Below are 18,119 nucleotides of genomic sequence, written 5' to 3' on the forward strand. Positions count from 1 at the left end.
TTCCTTATACCTGTGTCCTCCATTCCCATGACTTATTCTTTCCATCACTGCAGGCATGTTTCTTCCACTCCCACTCACCTGTTTAGGTCATTCCTTTCCCTTTGGCAAGTTTGTTCTCTGTATTTATGGGTCTGTTTCTGCTTTTTGTCTGTTTTGGTTATTGGATTCTACATATAAGTGAAATCACATTTATTTGTCTTTTTCTGACTTATTTCACTTAGCATAATATTCTCTCTCTATGTCTACCCATATTGTCACAAATGGCCAAGATCTCATCCATTTTTGTAGCTGAGTAACATTCGTGTGTGTGTGCGTGTGTGTGTGCATGTGCCGGCATGTGTGTAAACATCTACATCTTCTTTATCCATTCTTCTACTGATGGACACATGGGTTGCTTCCATATTTTGGCTATTGTGAATAATACAGAAATGAACACATGGGTGCAAAACCTTTTAGGGTTTTTTGTTTTTGCTTTTAGAGAGGAAGAGAGAAGATAGGGGAGGAGCAGAGGGAGAGAGAGAATGTTGAACAGGCTCCACACCCAGCCAGAGCCTGACAAGGGGCTCCCATCTCACAACTTTGAGATCATGACCTGAGCCTAAATCAAGAGTGGGACACTTAATCAACTAAGCCACCCAGGCGCTTGTGCATATTATTTTTATGAATTGTTTTTGTTTTCTTTGGGTAAATACCCAGTAGTGGGACTTCTCAGTTTTACTTCTTTACCAGTTGGATGCCTTTTTCTTTTTGTTGTCTGATGTTGCAGCTAGGACTCTCAATACTATGTTGAATAAAAATGGCAAGTGTAGAATCCTTGTCTTGTTCCTTGTCTTGTTCCTAATTGTAAGAGGAAAATTTTCAGTTTGAGTAAAGTATTAACTGTGGTCTTTTGATATGTGGCATTTACTGGGTTGAGATATGCTCCCTCTATACCTGACTTTATTGAAAGTTTTTATCACAAATCAATGTTAAATTTTGTCAAATGCTTTTTGTTAAATTTTGTCAAATGCTTTTTCTGCAACTGTTATGATGATCTTATGGGTTTTTTATTCTTCATTTTGTTGATGTGGTTTATCATGTTGACAGATCTGTGGAGAATGAACCATTCTTGCGTTTCTGGAATAAATCCCACTTGATCATGGTGCATGATCCTTTTAATGTATTTTTGAATTTGGTTTGCTAATATTTTGTTGAGTATTTTTATATCTATATTCATCAGAAATATTGGTCTGTAATTTTTTTTAGTGTCTTTGCCTGGCTTTAGTATCAGGGTAATGCCTTGTAGAATAAATTTGTAAGCATTCCTTCCTCTTTTATTATTTGAAACAGTTTGAGAAGAATGGTATTATTATCTTTTCTTTAAATTTCTAGTGAATTCACCTTCAAAGCTATCTTTTTCCTGGACATTGGCTTTTAGGAGATTTTGGATTAACGATTCAATTTCACTAGTTATCAGTCTGTTCAGATTTTTTTCTTTCTTTCTAACTCAATCTTGAAAGATTATAGATTTCTAGGAACTAATTTTTTTTTTTAAGACTTAAAGGACATTTATTTTTTGAAAGGGTGGAGGGGACTTTACAAGTAGAGTCTGAAGCCAATAACTAGAGAGGAAGATAAATAAAATACAAAGCCAGTATGTTGTGGCAAAATCCCAGAAAACACACTGAAAAAATTTTTTGCAGTTTTACTGTAAAACTGCTTTACTTTATACATAATTACAAATTAATATACAGCATCTGGGTTTTAACCCCTTTTTATTTAAAAGAACCTAGCACAGAAACATTCATCTAGCATTTGAAAACAACAAAAGCAGAGGTATATAAGGTGTACGGTAATTGCCCTCCTGCAGGTCTGGGCGTGTCCCACGCCCCCAGTGGGCAAGGAACACAGAAAACCACAGGCTGAACCGTGACCACGGGCAAGCTGACTGGGTGGGCCCCTGGAAGGTGGCTGCAGAAGGCAGGAGAGCTCAAGCTGGGTTGAATAACTTGATAATTTTTTGCCATAGTCTCATAATCCTTTGTATTTCTGTGGTATCGGTTTTAACTTCTTTCATTTCTGCTTCAATTTGAGTCTTTTTAAATTGATGACTTTGGCTAAAAGTTTATCAATTTTGTTTAACTTTGCAAAGGACCAGCTTTCAGTTTCATTAGTCTTTTCTATTGTTTGTTTAGTCTGTATTTCATTTACTACTGTTCTATTCTTTATTATCTTCCTTCTATTAACTTTGACCTTTGTTCTTTTTTTTTTCATTCCTTTAGCTGTAAGGTAAGATTATTTGATATTTTTCTTGTTTCCTGAGATAGGCCTGCATGGCTATATATGTCCTTCTTAGAACTGCTTTTGCTGCATTCCAAAGATTTTGAGTCATTGTGTTTCTATTTCCATTTATCTCCATGTAATTTCTGATTTCCTCTTTGATTTCTTCATTGACCCACTGGTTGTTTAGCATCATACTGTTTATATTCTATGTGTCTGTGTTTTATTCAGTTTTGTTCTTGTAATTGATTTCTAGTTTCATACACCATGACTGTAAAAGATGTTTGATATGGTTTCAATCTCTTTGAATTTGTTGAGACTTGTCTTGTGGCCTAACATGAGATCTATCCTGGAGAATGTTCCATGTGCACTTGAAAGTGTATTTCATTTTGGGATGGGATGTTCTGTGTGTGTGTGTGTGTGTGTGTGTGTGTTAATTAAGTTCATCTAGTCTGTTGTGTTATTCAAAACTACGGTTTCCTTACTAATCTGATTTTCTGTCTTGATGGTGTATCCATTGATTTAAGTGGAGTGCTAAAGTCTATTATTGTATTACTGTCAATTTCTCCCATTATGTCTTTTAATATTTGCAGGTGATCCTATGTAGGTTGCATAGATATTTACAATTGGTACATACTCTTGTTGGATTGATCCCTTTATCATTATGTAGTGTTACAATTGGTATATATTCTTAATGGGTTGATCTCTTTATCATTATGTAACAGTGTGCAATTACCCATTCTTTGTCTCTAGTTACAGTCGTTTTATTTATTTAAAAAAATTTTTCCAGTTTTTGTTTCAAAGTCTATTTTATCTGATATAAGTATTGCTACCCCTGCTTTTTTCCTCCCACTTCCATCTGCATGGGATTATTTTCCAGCTCTGCACTTTCAGTCTCTATGTGTCTTCAAATCTGAAAGTCTTACATAGGCTGAATATGCATGGATTTTTTTTAATCCATTCAATCACCCTATATCTTTGACTGGAGCATTTAGTACATTTACATTTGAAGTAATCAATAACTATGTACTTATTGTCATTTGCTGTTTTCTGGTTACTACTGTAGTTCTGTTCTTGTCTTGCTCTTTTCCTTTGTGACTTACTTTCTTCAGTGTTATGCTTACATTCCTTTCTCTTTATGATTTTGTGTATCTATTATAGGTTCTTAGTTTGGGGTTACCATGAGGTTCATATATAACTTCCCATGTGTACAACAGTCTATATTAAGTTAGAACATATATACTTCCTTTTCTATGTTTTATGTATATGTCTTACTTTATATCTTTTATTTTGTGTATCTCCTAATTTTTAAAGATATATTTGATTTTACTGCTTTTATCTTTCAATGTACATGCTAGTTTTATAAGTGACTGATCTTCTTTCTACCTTTACCTGTATATTTGTTTTTACTAGTGATAGTTTTTCCTTCAAAATTTTCTCAATTTTAGTTATGGCCTTTTCTTTTCCACTTAAGAAAGTCCCTTTAACATTTGTTATGTAAGGCTACTTTAGTGGTGATGAACTCCCTTAACTTTTGTCTGGTAAACTTTTTAATCTCTCCTTAGATTGTGAAGCTACAATATTCTTGGTTATACGTTTCTTCTTTCAGCATTTTGAACATAGGCCACACCCCTCTGGCCTGAAAAGTTTCTGCTGAAACGTCTCTCCCTTGTATGTAACTATTTGTTTTCCTCATTGCTTTTAAGAGTCCCTCTTTATCTCTAGTTTTTGCCAATTTAATTATTGTGTCTTAGTGTGGACCTCTTTGAGTTCATCTGGTTTGGGGCTCTTAAATATGCATGTGTGTTTCCTTCCCAGGTTAGGAAAATTTTCAGCTGTTATAGCTTCAAACAGGTTTTCTCTTGCTTTCTTTCTTCTCCTAAAAACAATAACGCAAATGTTATTTGCGCAAATGTTATTACACTTGATATTTCAGAGAGGTCCCTTAACCTCCTCATTTAAAGAATTATTTTTTTCCTGTTTAGCTTGGTTGCTTTCCACTATCCTGTCTTCCAGATTCCCAATCCATTCTTCTACATTCTCTAACCTGTCGATTCCCTGTACTGTATTTTTCAATTATTGTATTCTTCAGCACTGATTGGTTCTTTTTATATTTTCTTTCCCTTTGCTGAAGTTCTCACTGTTTATGCACTCTTGTCTCAAGCCCAAACATTACTCCAAACTCCATTAGGTAGACTGTTTATCTCCATTTTTTTTAGCTCTTATGAAAAGTTTTGTCTTGTTCTTTTGTCTGGAACATAATCCTGTCTCCTCATTTTGTCTGGCTCTGTGTTTGTTTCTATGTATTAGGTAGGTGAGCTGTGTCTTCTGGTATTGAATAAATAGTGGCCTAATGTAGAAGGTGTCCTGTGGTGCCTGGAAGTGCAATTCCCCCAGGTCACTAGAACCAGGTGCTCCAAGGATGTCCTTTCTGTGGGCTGCATGCACCCTCCTGCTGGGCCTGGGGTTGCTTGTAGGCAGGGCCGGCCCTCTACCAAGTGGTCAATAATGAATTGCCATGATTACTGTGGGCAAACTGGTGGGCAGAGCTTGCCACCAGCATGATCAGCCTTTATGCTAGCTGTCTGTAATGACTGCAGGTACACTGGCTTGCCCCTGGCAATTGGCTGAGAGGCCTGGCTATAGCTACTGTGGGCATGCTGGTGGTGGTGGAAGGGGGTGCCTAGGTTCCCCTTCCTGGGGCAGGAATTGCTTTAGAGGGACAGTGGTTCTGGTCAGGGTTGCCAACCAGATGGTCCAGGCTGAAGCCACTTCGGAGGAGCATGTGCTGGGGGGGACAGACTGGGAGTGGTTAAGTCTACAAGGAATGATGGAGTGGGGAAAGGAACATTGCAGAGTAGTTGGGAGAATATCAAAATTGGCTCCCACATGCTTCCAGCCAGCTAGGGTGAAGAAGGGCACAAAAAATGGTATTTTCCAGCACCTCTGTTCCCAGTGAAAGTTCCTACAGATTCCTGCCCCTCTGGCACATGTCCTGAAATTAGGCAATATATTTCTATGTTTAACCCTAAGTACTTTTCAAATTGATGCTTCTGTGCTGGGTCTCAGACCAAGTAATATAGCACAAGAGCCCTTTAAGTGCGGATACTTGGTTTCTTATCTCTTGGCCCTCTCAATTAAGCCCCATAATTTTCAAAGCTTCCAGAGTTAAGCAATGAACCCTGCTGATTTTCAAAGCCAGATATTATGGGGACTGACCTTCCCTGTGCAGTTCCCCAGGGCCAGGAATACAGAGTGTGAGGACTGATTCCCTAACTCTTTTGAGCCTATGATATTCCTCTTGCTTGTGGGTCCCAGGCTGGGAGTTTGGTTCATGACCAAGTATCTCTGCCCCTCTCAATGTGGCCTTTCTTTACGCTTTTAGCTGTGGAAGATTTGTTGTGCTAGTTTTTAGGTTTTTTCAGAGTGAGTTGCCTTACTGACAATTTATTGGCTCAGTGTGCCCATGGGAAAAGGCATGCTCAGTGTCTTCTCACTCTACTATCTTCCCCCACTCTCCTTTCTTTATAGTAATTATTAAGCAACAATTGAGGATATCCCTGGCTGAGCACTATTTCAGATATGGGAACCCATATACTGTAAAATGTGTATATTGTGCTTAGACAGTTAAATTTCACTAATAAGTTGTACATATGTGGCATGTCCAAAACTGATGTTTGAAAACAGAAGTCCTACAAAATCCTGAGTTGTATTTTTGTTTGAACATCCATTTGTAAAGTTAATTATGTAATGATGTTTTAACACTGACTAGATACTGGAACATGGGAAGATACCAGATCTTAGCTAAGTGGCATAAAATACAATTGGGGGAAATGTACTTACGTTTTTACTTTACTAAAACCGATGGACAATGGCCATTTTATAAGAAATATAAGAAAAAATTTTTTTTCATGTTTGAAAATTATGAGATTGGATCTTTAGTGGTATCATAATGTATAAGACAATGTAAATATATCAAGAAATACAAAGTACCATGAGAAAAAAAAAAAAAAGCAGGTGGATAGAAATGCAATTGTGTTTGGTACAGGTTATGAAGAGATGGAAGGTAAAACGTGAAGAGAGGACTGAATAAGGGACAAATGAGACAAGGCAGAACCCTTCAGGTATAAGGGTTTTAACACAAGCAGGTTTTTAATACAAGGAACAGCAGGAAGGCCATCATGGCCAAAGGAAAGTAGTCAGGAAAAAAATGGTCAAGTCTGAGACAATCATCACCGGAGGGCAGTGTCTTTTAAACTATGGGTCTCAACATTTTTGGAAAAATTAACTAAGTAGATTAAAAAGAGAACTTACTGTTTTTATCTCACTGAAAATAGTATGGAATGAAGTATGTCTTATGCAATAAGGATAGTACTGTTGTGTGAAATTTTTGTTTTACAGTGTGCGTGTGACTGAATCTCAAAACACGTACAGTGGGTCACAGAAAATTTGAAGTGGGCTTATAGATCATGGTAAAAATCCTAATTATTCTAAATGTGACAGATAGGTAGCCAGTATAAGGAGGAAAGGCAGAGAGAAATGATAAAATCTACTAATCCCTTTGTAAAGATTACTTTGACCTTCACACAAAGTACTTATTAATTCAAAGGGGAAGATGATAACTTAGGAGCCGAGGAACATGGTGAGTACCACCCAATTAAATTTCACACCACAACACAGCCATGAAGGTCTTCTTCATATGATAGACTAAAAAGGAAATATCATTTATGTGGTATTCCTGGCAAAATCCAACAATTCAATCTGCTCTTTAGGAAATATTGGATACAATTCATAAAAAGTACAAAATAAAGTCAATGTTATAAAAGCTGGGTAACTGGGTATTCTAAATTAAAGGAGACTAAAGAGACATCACAACTAATTGCAATGTTTCTGAATCAGGAAAAAAATTGCCATTTAGTACATTATTTGAGCAATTGTAAAATCTGATATGAACTGTATTAGGTAACAGTTATGTATTGATGTTAAACTTCCTGACTTATATTGTGGTTATGTAAGGAAATGCCTTCATTTTTAGTATACAGGTGAGGTACTGGGGGTAAAAGGATATGGTATGTGCAACTCATTCCTAAATGTTTTAATAAATAGAAGAGGAAAAAGAAAAAATAAATGTGGCAAATGTTAATAACTGCTAAAATCTAAGTGAAGGATATTGTTATAAGCTAAACTGTAATCCTCCCAAAGTCGTATGTTTAAGTCCTAACTCCACACAGTACCTCAGGAATGTGACCTTATTTGGAGACAGAACGTTTAAAAGTGTGGTTAAATTAAACTGAGGTCATTAGGGTGGGTCCTAATCCAATATATGACTGGTATTCTTGGAAGAGATTAGGAAACAAACACAAGTACAAGGACCACGCGATTACTAAGAGAAGATAGCCATCTATCTATAAACCAAGGAGAGAGCCTTCAGAAGAATTTAACCAAACTAACACCTGGATCTCTGACTTGCAGCCTCTAGAACTGTAAAAAACAAATTTCCTTTGTTTAAATCACCTAGTCTGTGGTACTTTGTTATGGAGGCCATATTAGGAAAATTATTAAATACCTTAATTTCTTTTTTGAAAAAAAGATTTATTTATCTTAGAATGCGTGTGCATCCAAGTGGGGGAGAGGAGAGGAAGAGGGAGACTCTCAAGCAGACTCCCTGCTAAGTGCAGAGCCCCACAGCTTGATCCCATGACCTGTTCCAAAATCAAGAGTCAGACTTGAGCCATCCAGCATTCCAATATAGCTTAATTTCTGATACTTGGTCAAATTTGATACAATGCAAATAAAAAAAATTGATACTCCATCCAAGCAATGTACAAAAGTAAAGAGGTTCAAAGAGCAAAAAATTTGAGCACCACTGGGTTAGGTACTTTCTAACTTCTGATCTTATCCTTAATACCTTCTTAAAAGACTTAGTATATTGGATACATGCCTTTTCTACTAGCTTTCATAACGACACTAACCTAAAAGAATTATTTCCTCTTTGTAACTCCTCTGCTTCCTGTCTTGATGGCTTTATTTATTTGTAACTTGTAAGTATTTTTTTCAGCTATTTCAGTCTTGTTTTAAGTAGTGTATGATGAATGCCATCTGATCTGATTCAGAAACTCACTGTAATTTAATTTTTAAAAATATCCTATCACACAAAAATATCCTCATTTTGATTGCTCAAGTCTGTATTTAATTTGGTCACTATATTATATATGTAGTTAGTTTATTTCTTTTGAATAACAGTAATCAGCTACATATATAATTTTGAATTTTCTAGTAATCACATTAAAAGGTAATAAAAACAGGAAAAAAGTCTTAGTAATATATTTAACCAAGCATATCTAAACTAAATTCATAAAGAAGTTATTAATATATTTTATATTCTTTTTTATTCTAAGACTTCAAAATCTGGTTGTGTATTTCACCTTTACAGTACATCTCAATTCAGAAAAGCTGTATTTCAAATGCTTATTAACTACTATGCGGCTAGTGACTACTATTTTGTATAGCATAGCTCAAGATGGAAGCAAAAATAATTCTTCATTTGTATTTGAATTCTGATTTGAGCTTTATATCCCAGTGACCACATCTTTCACTTTTCTCACATCTACTATTTAATATTTCTCTTTTATTGTGCTGCTGCATATGTTCATTTAACATTTTATTTTCCAAATGCCAAATTCTTAACCCTGATTTCCATTTCTCAGGAAATTTTATATTTTGAAAAATCTATCATTTATAATATAGAGTTCTGACCTTTTTGTTACAATATCGTTTCCTAAAACTATAAGGACATATACTGACCTTTCCATGTACAGGTAATTTCAAACTGTCCAAAGTCATGACAAATGAAATTAAGAAGAGAGAATTTGAAGTAAACATTGCAAAAAGAAGTAAACATTGTCAATAAAGTACTGTTTGATTCCTAAAGTGGATGTAGCAGTGAACATCTGAAACACTACAGCCTACTTTGTTCCCCCTCCTCCAATGACAAGCAAACTGGTACCTTCTTGTGTATACCAAGAAACTACACATTTGGCCAGGTAGAACTTGACTTTCATATAATACACTGACAAGCCAATTCTGCCTTTAGAAAGATGTACTTACTACTTAGTTGTTGGAGCTGTTCCATTTATAAACGGAACATTTATACTCAAACAGCAATGTTTATGCATTTTTTACTTCACAAAATCTTTGCTTATTTATTTAAAATATCTAATAAGAGAAATATCAAAGTTCTTATACTTCTAAAAAAAGAAACTTTGGTCTCAAATTTAACCCAACTGAAACAAAGATGAGATATTTTGGAGATTCAGTTCAAGATGGCAGTATAGAAAGATCCTGAACTCATCTCACATGGACACATTGAGCCTATAGCTACATATGAAACAATCCCCGCTGGGAAAAAAACCCCCACACCCCCAAGCAGGTAGAGCGGCTGAGACATAATCTTACCATAAACCATATATATAAACCTGGCACAGTCATCTACAATCAAGAGGGAACTTCAAACACCGAGCTACTCCCTGAGGATTGATAGGTTTAACCCAATATCAAGCACCCGAACTTTTATGACCTGCACTTGAGAGATGAACCTCCAAAACATTTATGTTTGAAAGCCAAGGCAGCCTGAACTGAGAAACTTATTATTAAAGAGACATGGGGCACACACTCACCAGTCATAGAGGCAGATGACTGTAAAGTACCCAGACTTTCTGTGAAAGATGTTCATCTGCTTATCTTATTAAAGCATCTAATTTAATACACAGCTAGAGGCATACTGGAATGCTCTTAAGAGAGAGAGACTGGCAGGTGTCAACTTCGCATTCTCTTTCTGCCTCCCTCCAGAGTACTGGAATCTGTCAGAAGGGAGTCTGTACCCTTAAATGGTGCCCCAATTTTTGTGGCTGCCATCCATGAGGGGCCTCTAGACCACCTGGCTCTGGTAGTCAGTGGAGTTTATACTTGCAGGTTCCACAAGCCTGTACAGGACAGAGAATGAATTCTTAACCAACTACTACCCCTAGGGGAAAAGCATGGAGGCAAAAACCTCAAATACCCAGTCTTTCTTTTCGTAAAAGTGGCCGATTAGTTTATCTTCATAGCTGCAGCCTGAGGGACAGGTTTCTAATTAAATATACAACTGAGAGCTAGCTATAACCCTCTCCAGAAATCTCAGAAGGCTAGGACTATCTTTGTACTCTCCCTCTGCTGTATTCCAGGGCACATCATCTCCAGAGGGAAGCTTGTTGTACACACACCAGGAACCCCAGTTTTTAATCTGGTGGTCTCAGTTTTTATGGATGCTACCTAGCAGATGCCCCCTAAAATGCCTGTCTCTAGTAGTGGAGCTTTTATTCCTGGGTCGCATGGGACAGTTACACCTGGAGATGTCATTACTGGTCAGTTACTACCACCAGGACACAGCACTAGCAGAATGAAATATATCCCAGTCTTTCTGTGAAAAAGGCCTACTGGCCTGGAACTTTAGTCCAAGGGATGGCCTTCTGGTTTGACACACATACAAGGACTTCTGAGATACTTTCCGGGGATGGAGACCATCAGGTACTATTGCTGTGCTAATCCCTTGCCTTCTTCCAGAGTGCCAGTATCTCCTAGAAAGGAGCTTGTACACTTCTCTGGCACTCTGATTTTTGTAGCTGCCACCTGGAGACACCTCTAGTTTACCTGGTTCTGGTGGACAGTGGGACTTCTGTTTATGGTCCAACATGACTATATTATTTTGCATACTTTAAAAGCTGTTGCCTGGGGGATAGGCTTCCAGTCAGCCTAAAGTAGCTGACTGAGATCCTCCACTTAGGGACACTGACAGGTTTTGGTACACTCTCATATACTACAAAAAAGTAAAATAAGCTGCTTGTACAATCAAAAAGGTTTGAGAGACAAGAGCTAGAGCAGAGCTCAACATTAAGTTTCATCTCCTACAAGAGACCATGCCTGCAAGACTGGGAGAGGTGGCTGTTTTATGTAATGCATAGAAACCAACACAGAGTCAAGAAAATGAAGAAACAGAAATATGTTCCAAAGGAAAGAAAACAATAAGACCTCAGAAAGACAACCTAATGAAATGGAGATAAGTGGTCTGTTTACCCAATGAAGAGTTTGAAATAAGTCATAAAGATACTAAGCACAGAAGAATGGATAAAGTGAAAACTTCAACAAAGAGACAAAAAATGTAAGAAAGTATCAAACAGAAGTCAGAGAATTGAAGAATAACATCACTGAAAAATATACTAGAAGGCTTCAACAGCAGACTAGATGAAACAGGAAAAAAAGATCAGTAAACTCAAATACAAGGCAATAAAACTTATCAAACCAAAGCAGCAAAAAGATAAAAAGGAAGTAACAGTGAAGATAGCTTATGGGCCTTATGGAACAACATCAAGCAGAACATATGCATTATAAGTATCCTAGAATGAAGAAAAAGGGGCAGAAAATTTCCCTAATCTAGGGAAGGAAAGACACTGAGATTCAGAAAGCCCAAAAGTTTCAAGTAAGACAAATTCAAAGAGACCCACACCAAGACGTATCATATTGAAAGTGTTAAAAGTTAAAAAAAAGGACAGAACTTTTTTTTCGAGAGGGTGAGAGACAGCACATGCTTGAAAGGTGGGGCAGAGGGGTAGGGGAAAGAACCCCCACCATCCCTCCAAGACTAGCGGCAGTTTTTTACAGCAGAAATTTTTCAGGCCAGAAGATTGTAGTATGATACACTCAGAGTGCTGAAAGAAAAAAATCTTCCAACCAAGAATACTCTACCTGGCAAGGATATTATTCATCATTGCAGAAGACAGTTTTCCAGAGAAGCAAAAGCTGAAGGAGTTCATCACCACTAGACTGACCTTGTAAGAAATGTTAAAGAAACTTCTTTAGGCTGAACAAAAAGGATGCCAAAAGAAGCAGGAAAGCATGTGGAAATACAAATCTCACTGGTAAAGGTAAATAATACTAACTTTCAAAATATTCTAATGTTGTAAATATGGTGGGTTAATCACTTAAAGAGGTAATATGAACGTTAAAAAACAAGAGTAGTAAATACAGTGATGTTAAGAGATAAACAATATTTAAAAATGTTAATTGTGGCATCAAAAACATAAAATTGGAGTAAAAATGGAGAGCTTTCAAATGCATTCAGACTGAATTTATCAACATAAAACAAACTATTATAAATATAAGCTGTTAAATGTAAACCTCATGGCAATCATTAAGCAAAAACCTGTAGTAGATACACAAAAGATAAAGGAATCTAAGCCTACTACTATGAGCAATCATCAAATCACAAAGGAAGACAAAGAAGAAAAGAACAGAGAAACTACAAAATAGCTAGAAAAAAGGTAGCAAAAGGCAATTAGTACATACCTACCAATACTAATTTAAATATGAATAGATTAAATTCTCCAGTAAAAATACAGAGTGGCTGAAAAGAAGGAAAAAACTAAGACCCATGTATATGCTGCCTAGAAGAGACTCACCTCAGATATAAGAACACATAGATTGGAAGTGAAAGGATAGAAAAAGATACTCCATTCAGTGGCAATTATAAGAAAGCTGGGATAGCTATACTTATATCAGACAAAACAGACTTTAAGACAAAGACTAATAGGAGACATAAGACATTATATTGTGATAAAAGGTCACTCTAACAAGAGAATATAATGTTTGTAAATATTTATGAAGCCAACACAGCAACACCTAAATATATAAAGCAATACTAACAGACCTGAAGGAATAGAATATCCCACTTTCACCAACAGTTTGATCATTCACTCAGAAGATCATTAAGATGGGTTTAACAGACTTCTATATATAACATTCCATCCAAAAGCAACAGAATATACACTCTTCTAAGTGAATGTGGAACACTCTCCAGAATAGATCATATATTAAGTCACAGAGCAAATATTAATAAATTTAAGAAGAATGAAATCATAGCAAGCATTTTTCTGACCACAATGGTATGAAACTACAATCATTTACAAAAATAAAACTGGAAAATTCACAAATATGTGGCGATTAAACAACATGCTATAAAACAACTAATGGGTCATAGAAGAAACCAAAAGAGAAATCAAAAAATACCTTGAGACAAAAGAAAATGGAAAAACAATATACCAAAACATTTGGAATGATGTAAAAATGTTCCTAAGACTGAATAGCAATAAATGACCTCCACAAGAAACAAGATAAATCACAAATAACCTAATGTCATACCTCAAGGAGCTAGAAAAAGAAGAGAGCCCAAAGTTACTAAAAAGAAGGAAATAACAAAGATGGGAGTGGAAATAAATGAAATAGTTTCACTGATCTTTTCTATTGTCTTTTTAGTCTCTAAGAGCTGGTTCTTTGGAAAAGATAAACAGAATTGACAAACCTTAGCTAGACTTAGACTTGCCAAGGAAAAAAGAATGAACTCAAAATCAGAAATGAAAAAGTTACAACTGATACCATAGAAATACAAAGGATCAGAATGAGACTACCATGAGCAATTATACATTAACAAATAGGACAACTTAAAGAAATGGATAAAGTGAATTGGTAATCAAAAGCCTCCCTACAAAGTCCAAGATGAGAGCTTCATTGAATTCTACCAAACATTTAAATAAAAATTAATACCAATCTTTTTGAAAGTCTTCCAAAATAGCATAGGAGAGAACACTTCCAAACTCATTTTTCAAGGCCAGCATTACCCTGATACCAAAACCAAACAAAAATGCCACAAGAAAAGAAAATTGTAGGCCAATATTGATGATAAACACAGATGCTAAAATTCTAAACCAAATATTAGCAAATTGAATTAAACAATACATAAAAAGGGTCATAAAATATAACCAAGGGAGTTTTATTCCAGGAATGCAAGGAAGGTTTGGTATCTGTAAGTTAATCATTAGGATATTCCACATCAATAAAATGAAAAATAAAAATCATATGATCATTTCAATACATGCAGAAAAAACATCTGACAAAATTCAGCATTTATAAAACACTCTCAAAAAATGGGTACAGAGAGAACATATCTCAACATAATAAAGGCCACATATGACAAGCCCACAGCTAATGTCAAACTCAACATTAAAAAACTAAAAGCTTTTCTTCAAAGATCAGAAACAAGAAAAGGATGCTCACTCTTATCACCTTTATTCAACAGTGTTTTGAAAGTTCTTGGCAGGGCAATTAAGGCAGGAAGAAGAAATAAAAGGCATTCAAATCAGAAAGGAAAAAGTAAAACTGTCACTATTTGCAGATGACATATAACATAGAAAACCCTTAAGATTCTAGCAAAAAAATGCTAAAACTAATAAATTTAGTAAAGTTCCAGTTTTAAGTAAGTATTGGGGATTGTAATGCATAGCATGATGATTATAGTTAATAATATTATACTTCATATTTGAAACTGCTAACAGCACAGACCTTATAAGTTCCCAACATAAGAGAAAAATGTCTATGTATGGTGACAAATGTTAACTAGACTGATCGTGGTGATCATTTTGCAATTTATACAAATACCAAATCATTGGAGTTAAATCAGCAATTAACACTGAACTGTGATTAAACAGTTCTAGAGTATGTGCAAACTGCTGCAAATGTTTACCAAATATCATCCCTAAAAATGTGGTACAATGAGGGATCATATGGACACTTCTTAACCTTCTGAAGACAGAACCTACTTACAACGAAAGTCTATCAATGCATGCTCTTTAGGAACACATTTTATAAAGATGGTCACAGAAGGGGGATCCCTAGGTGGCTCAGCGGTTTAGCGCCTGCCTTCAGCCCAGGGCATGATCCTGGAGTCCTGGGATCGAGTCCCACATCGGACTTCCGGCATGGAGCCTGCTTCTCCCTCTGCCTGTGTCTCTGCCTCTCTCTCTCTGTCTCTCATGAAATAAATAAATAAAATCTTTAAAAAAAAAAAAAAAAGCATCATCATGAATAATGCAATTCGAAAATAATTTACTAAAGATGTATATACTATACTCTGTAAGACAACCACTACATACAAATATGAACACCAACAATAACATTATATAGTGTCACCCAGCCATTAAATTAAATTGAAATGACAACATAAAGTACTTATGTCATAATTTCAAATGAAAAAAGATATGAGATTATAAATTAGTTGTAACTATATATAAAAATCTGAATAGCAAAAAAAAAAAAAAATAGCAAAAAACAAAAAAAAAAACATAAGATATCAAATACACAATACTACCAAAACAACATAACACTGTTTTATTGGGGATGTTGGTATAAAACTGCCATTTCATGGAGTGAGGAGTTTTAGATCATAGCCAGTAGTGCCAATCAAGCCAGCTTTACAAATTATACATTAGGTCAATCAATTACCATCTCATGTAACTTATATTTATTCATAAATTTTTAGAAATATAATAATCAAGTACTTACCACATGAGTAGTTTTTAATGTACTGACATCAAATCTGCATAAACTGGAGCTCTCTTCAAAGAAAATGTCACATTCTTCTAACTCTTGAGCATTACAAGGAGGTTTTTCTTTATCTGGATTTGGATTCTTAGATCAGAAAATAAAATAAACCATCAATAAGAGAATGGATTTCCTCATTCTTATAAATATCAAGATTATAGCAGTAATTAAAAACTAAATTTCAGGGACATCTGGGTGGTTCAGCGGTTCAGTGTCTGCCTTCGGCTCAGGGCATGATCCTGGAGTCCCAGGATTAAGTCCCACATCGGGCTCCCTGCATGGAGCCTGCTTCTCCCTCTGCCTGTGTCTCTGCTTCTCTCTCTCTCTCTCATGAATAAATAAATAAAATCTTTAAAAACAACCTAAATTTCAGACCTAAGACCAATAAATCCTAATCAGCAAAAACAGAAATGGCAGAATGATGAAGTCACCGGAAAAATATATTAAAGTAGGTAATATAAACATGTTTTATATACTTAAAGATGTAAAGAAAAACATGTGTATATTGATAGAGGTATGGAAGATATAAAAAAAAGAAACCAGTTGAATTTCTAAATATGAAAATACCTGAAATGGAAAGCAAAAAAGATGGGACTGACAACTAATGAGACAGGACAGAAGACCTGTGAGATTGAAATGAAACAACAGTCTATCTAAAATGAAACACAAACAAAACAAAACAAAAAACAAACAAACAAAAAACAACTGCAGTGACCTGTGGAACAGTATCAAATGGTCTAACAAGTAACTGGAAGAAGACAGGAAGAATGGAAAAAATTTTGAAGAAATGTTCAATAAATGATTAAAACTATCAGCGTACAGATTCAGAGAGGTCAAAGAAACATGAAAAAACTCACTGCAAATCACAATATAATGAAATTGTTGAAAAGTCATAATAAAGAGAATATCTTAAAAGTAGAGGAGGAACAAAACACATGAACAGAGAAACAAAGATACAAATGATAGCCAACTTCCCATCAGAAATTGTGCAAGCCAGGAAACAATGTAGTATAATTGAAGTAATAAAAGGGAGAAAATAAAAAACCATCAACATTGACTTACATACCTAAAAAAGATATTTTAAAAGGATGACAACAAGTACTTTTGCAGCAAATAAAAGCTGAGAGAATTTACCCAGCAAACCTACATTATAAGGAATGCTAAAGGAAGTTCTTCAGCCAGGAGAAAAATGACAACAGATGGAAATGTGAATTGACACAAAGAAGTATAAAACAGAGGAAATGACAAGGATGTGGGTCAATGTAAGACATTCCTCCCCCCCCCCCATATTTCTGATATCTTTAAAAGAGAATTGACTGATTAAAGTTAAAATAACACTTATTGAGTTTATAACATTAAGAAATAAAATGTACAATAAGGATAATTTGTATGTACAATAAGAATAATACAAAAGATGAAGAAATGGAAATACATTGTGAAGTTCTTAAGTTATGAGCAAAGTGATACCTTTCAACAATAGAGGTGATGAATTAAAGATGTAGAGTGTTAACTCCAAAATTGCTAAACACACATACAAATATCCCCAAACAAAAACACAGAGGTATAGCTAATAAGCCAAAAGAGGAGATACATGCAATCATTAATTTTAATATGTTCCATTGCTTAATGCAAGAATCACTGTCTGGTATTATAAACCTCTAGAGTAAAAGAATCCCAATGCTCAAGTGATAAATTGCATATATAAACAACAGAAATGTAATTCTACAACTGACTGACCAAATATCCACATACCCAGTTTGCCAAAAATGCTGTCATGTTATTGAGAACTTAATGAAATGACCTGAGAAAGCCTCTGAAACGAAATGGCAGGGAGTTACAGATCTGTATTATCAAACCTGTCCATGTCTCACCCACTAGTTGTGGTTGTCTGTTCCAGCCTACGTATCAGTGGAAACCATTCTGTTGTTATGGTTGGCTGGGAATGCAATTACCAGCAATTAGCTGGGGGCATTTTTTCAACAGTTCAAGAACATATATATTTGTCCAGCAGCATACAAAAAGCACCTTCTGTACTCCTCCCTCCTTTCCCCTTTCCATTACCTGTTGAAGAGGGCAAAAATTAAAAGTTTAGGACTATCAAGGCAGCCACATTCTAAAAGGACAAGATTACAGAGAAAGGGGAGTTACAGAGAACCCTAGACTCTGCGGCTTCTCTGTAGCCATTTACTGATTTTCAAGCTGAGCTGAAAAAGACAAGTGGAAAGCAGCAGCAGGCAAGGGGTTCAAAAGTTGACTGTTGATATTATTCAAGTGCTCAGAAGACAAAAATTAAAGATTAGGGCTCACACAGGAGAAGCCCTGGAAAACATCCTAGACTTTTAGCTGACATTCATGGAAAGTTCTGCCCCAGGAGTAAGAACAAACAGGGAATA

At 35.6% G+C, this 18,119-nt stretch overlaps 1 protein-coding gene across 5 annotated transcripts in view; it reads right to left on the reverse strand.

Moving 5' to 3' along the window:
- NUDCD1 (NudC domain containing 1) overlaps positions 1 to 18,119 on the reverse strand; it is an 80,091-nt gene that overhangs the window by 17,483 nt on the left and 44,489 nt on the right. For 4 of the 5 annotated variants that reach the window (XM_025450244.3, XM_025450243.2, XM_025450245.3 and 1 more), the window contains one exon: positions 15,688 to 15,813. In XM_025450244.3, coding sequence (XP_025306029.1) covers positions 15,688 to 15,813 — 126 coding nt within the window. Of the gene's footprint in view, positions 1 to 690; positions 838 to 15,687; positions 15,814 to 18,119 lie in introns of those variants that run through there. The other variant, XM_049093355.1, reaches the window with a different exon arrangement.

The sequence above is a fragment of the Canis lupus genome, chromosome 13, assembly GCF_003254725.2.
Source record: "Canis lupus dingo isolate Sandy chromosome 13, ASM325472v2, whole genome shotgun sequence".
In the NCBI taxonomy this organism is placed as follows: Eukaryota; Metazoa; Chordata; class Mammalia; order Carnivora; family Canidae; genus Canis; species Canis lupus.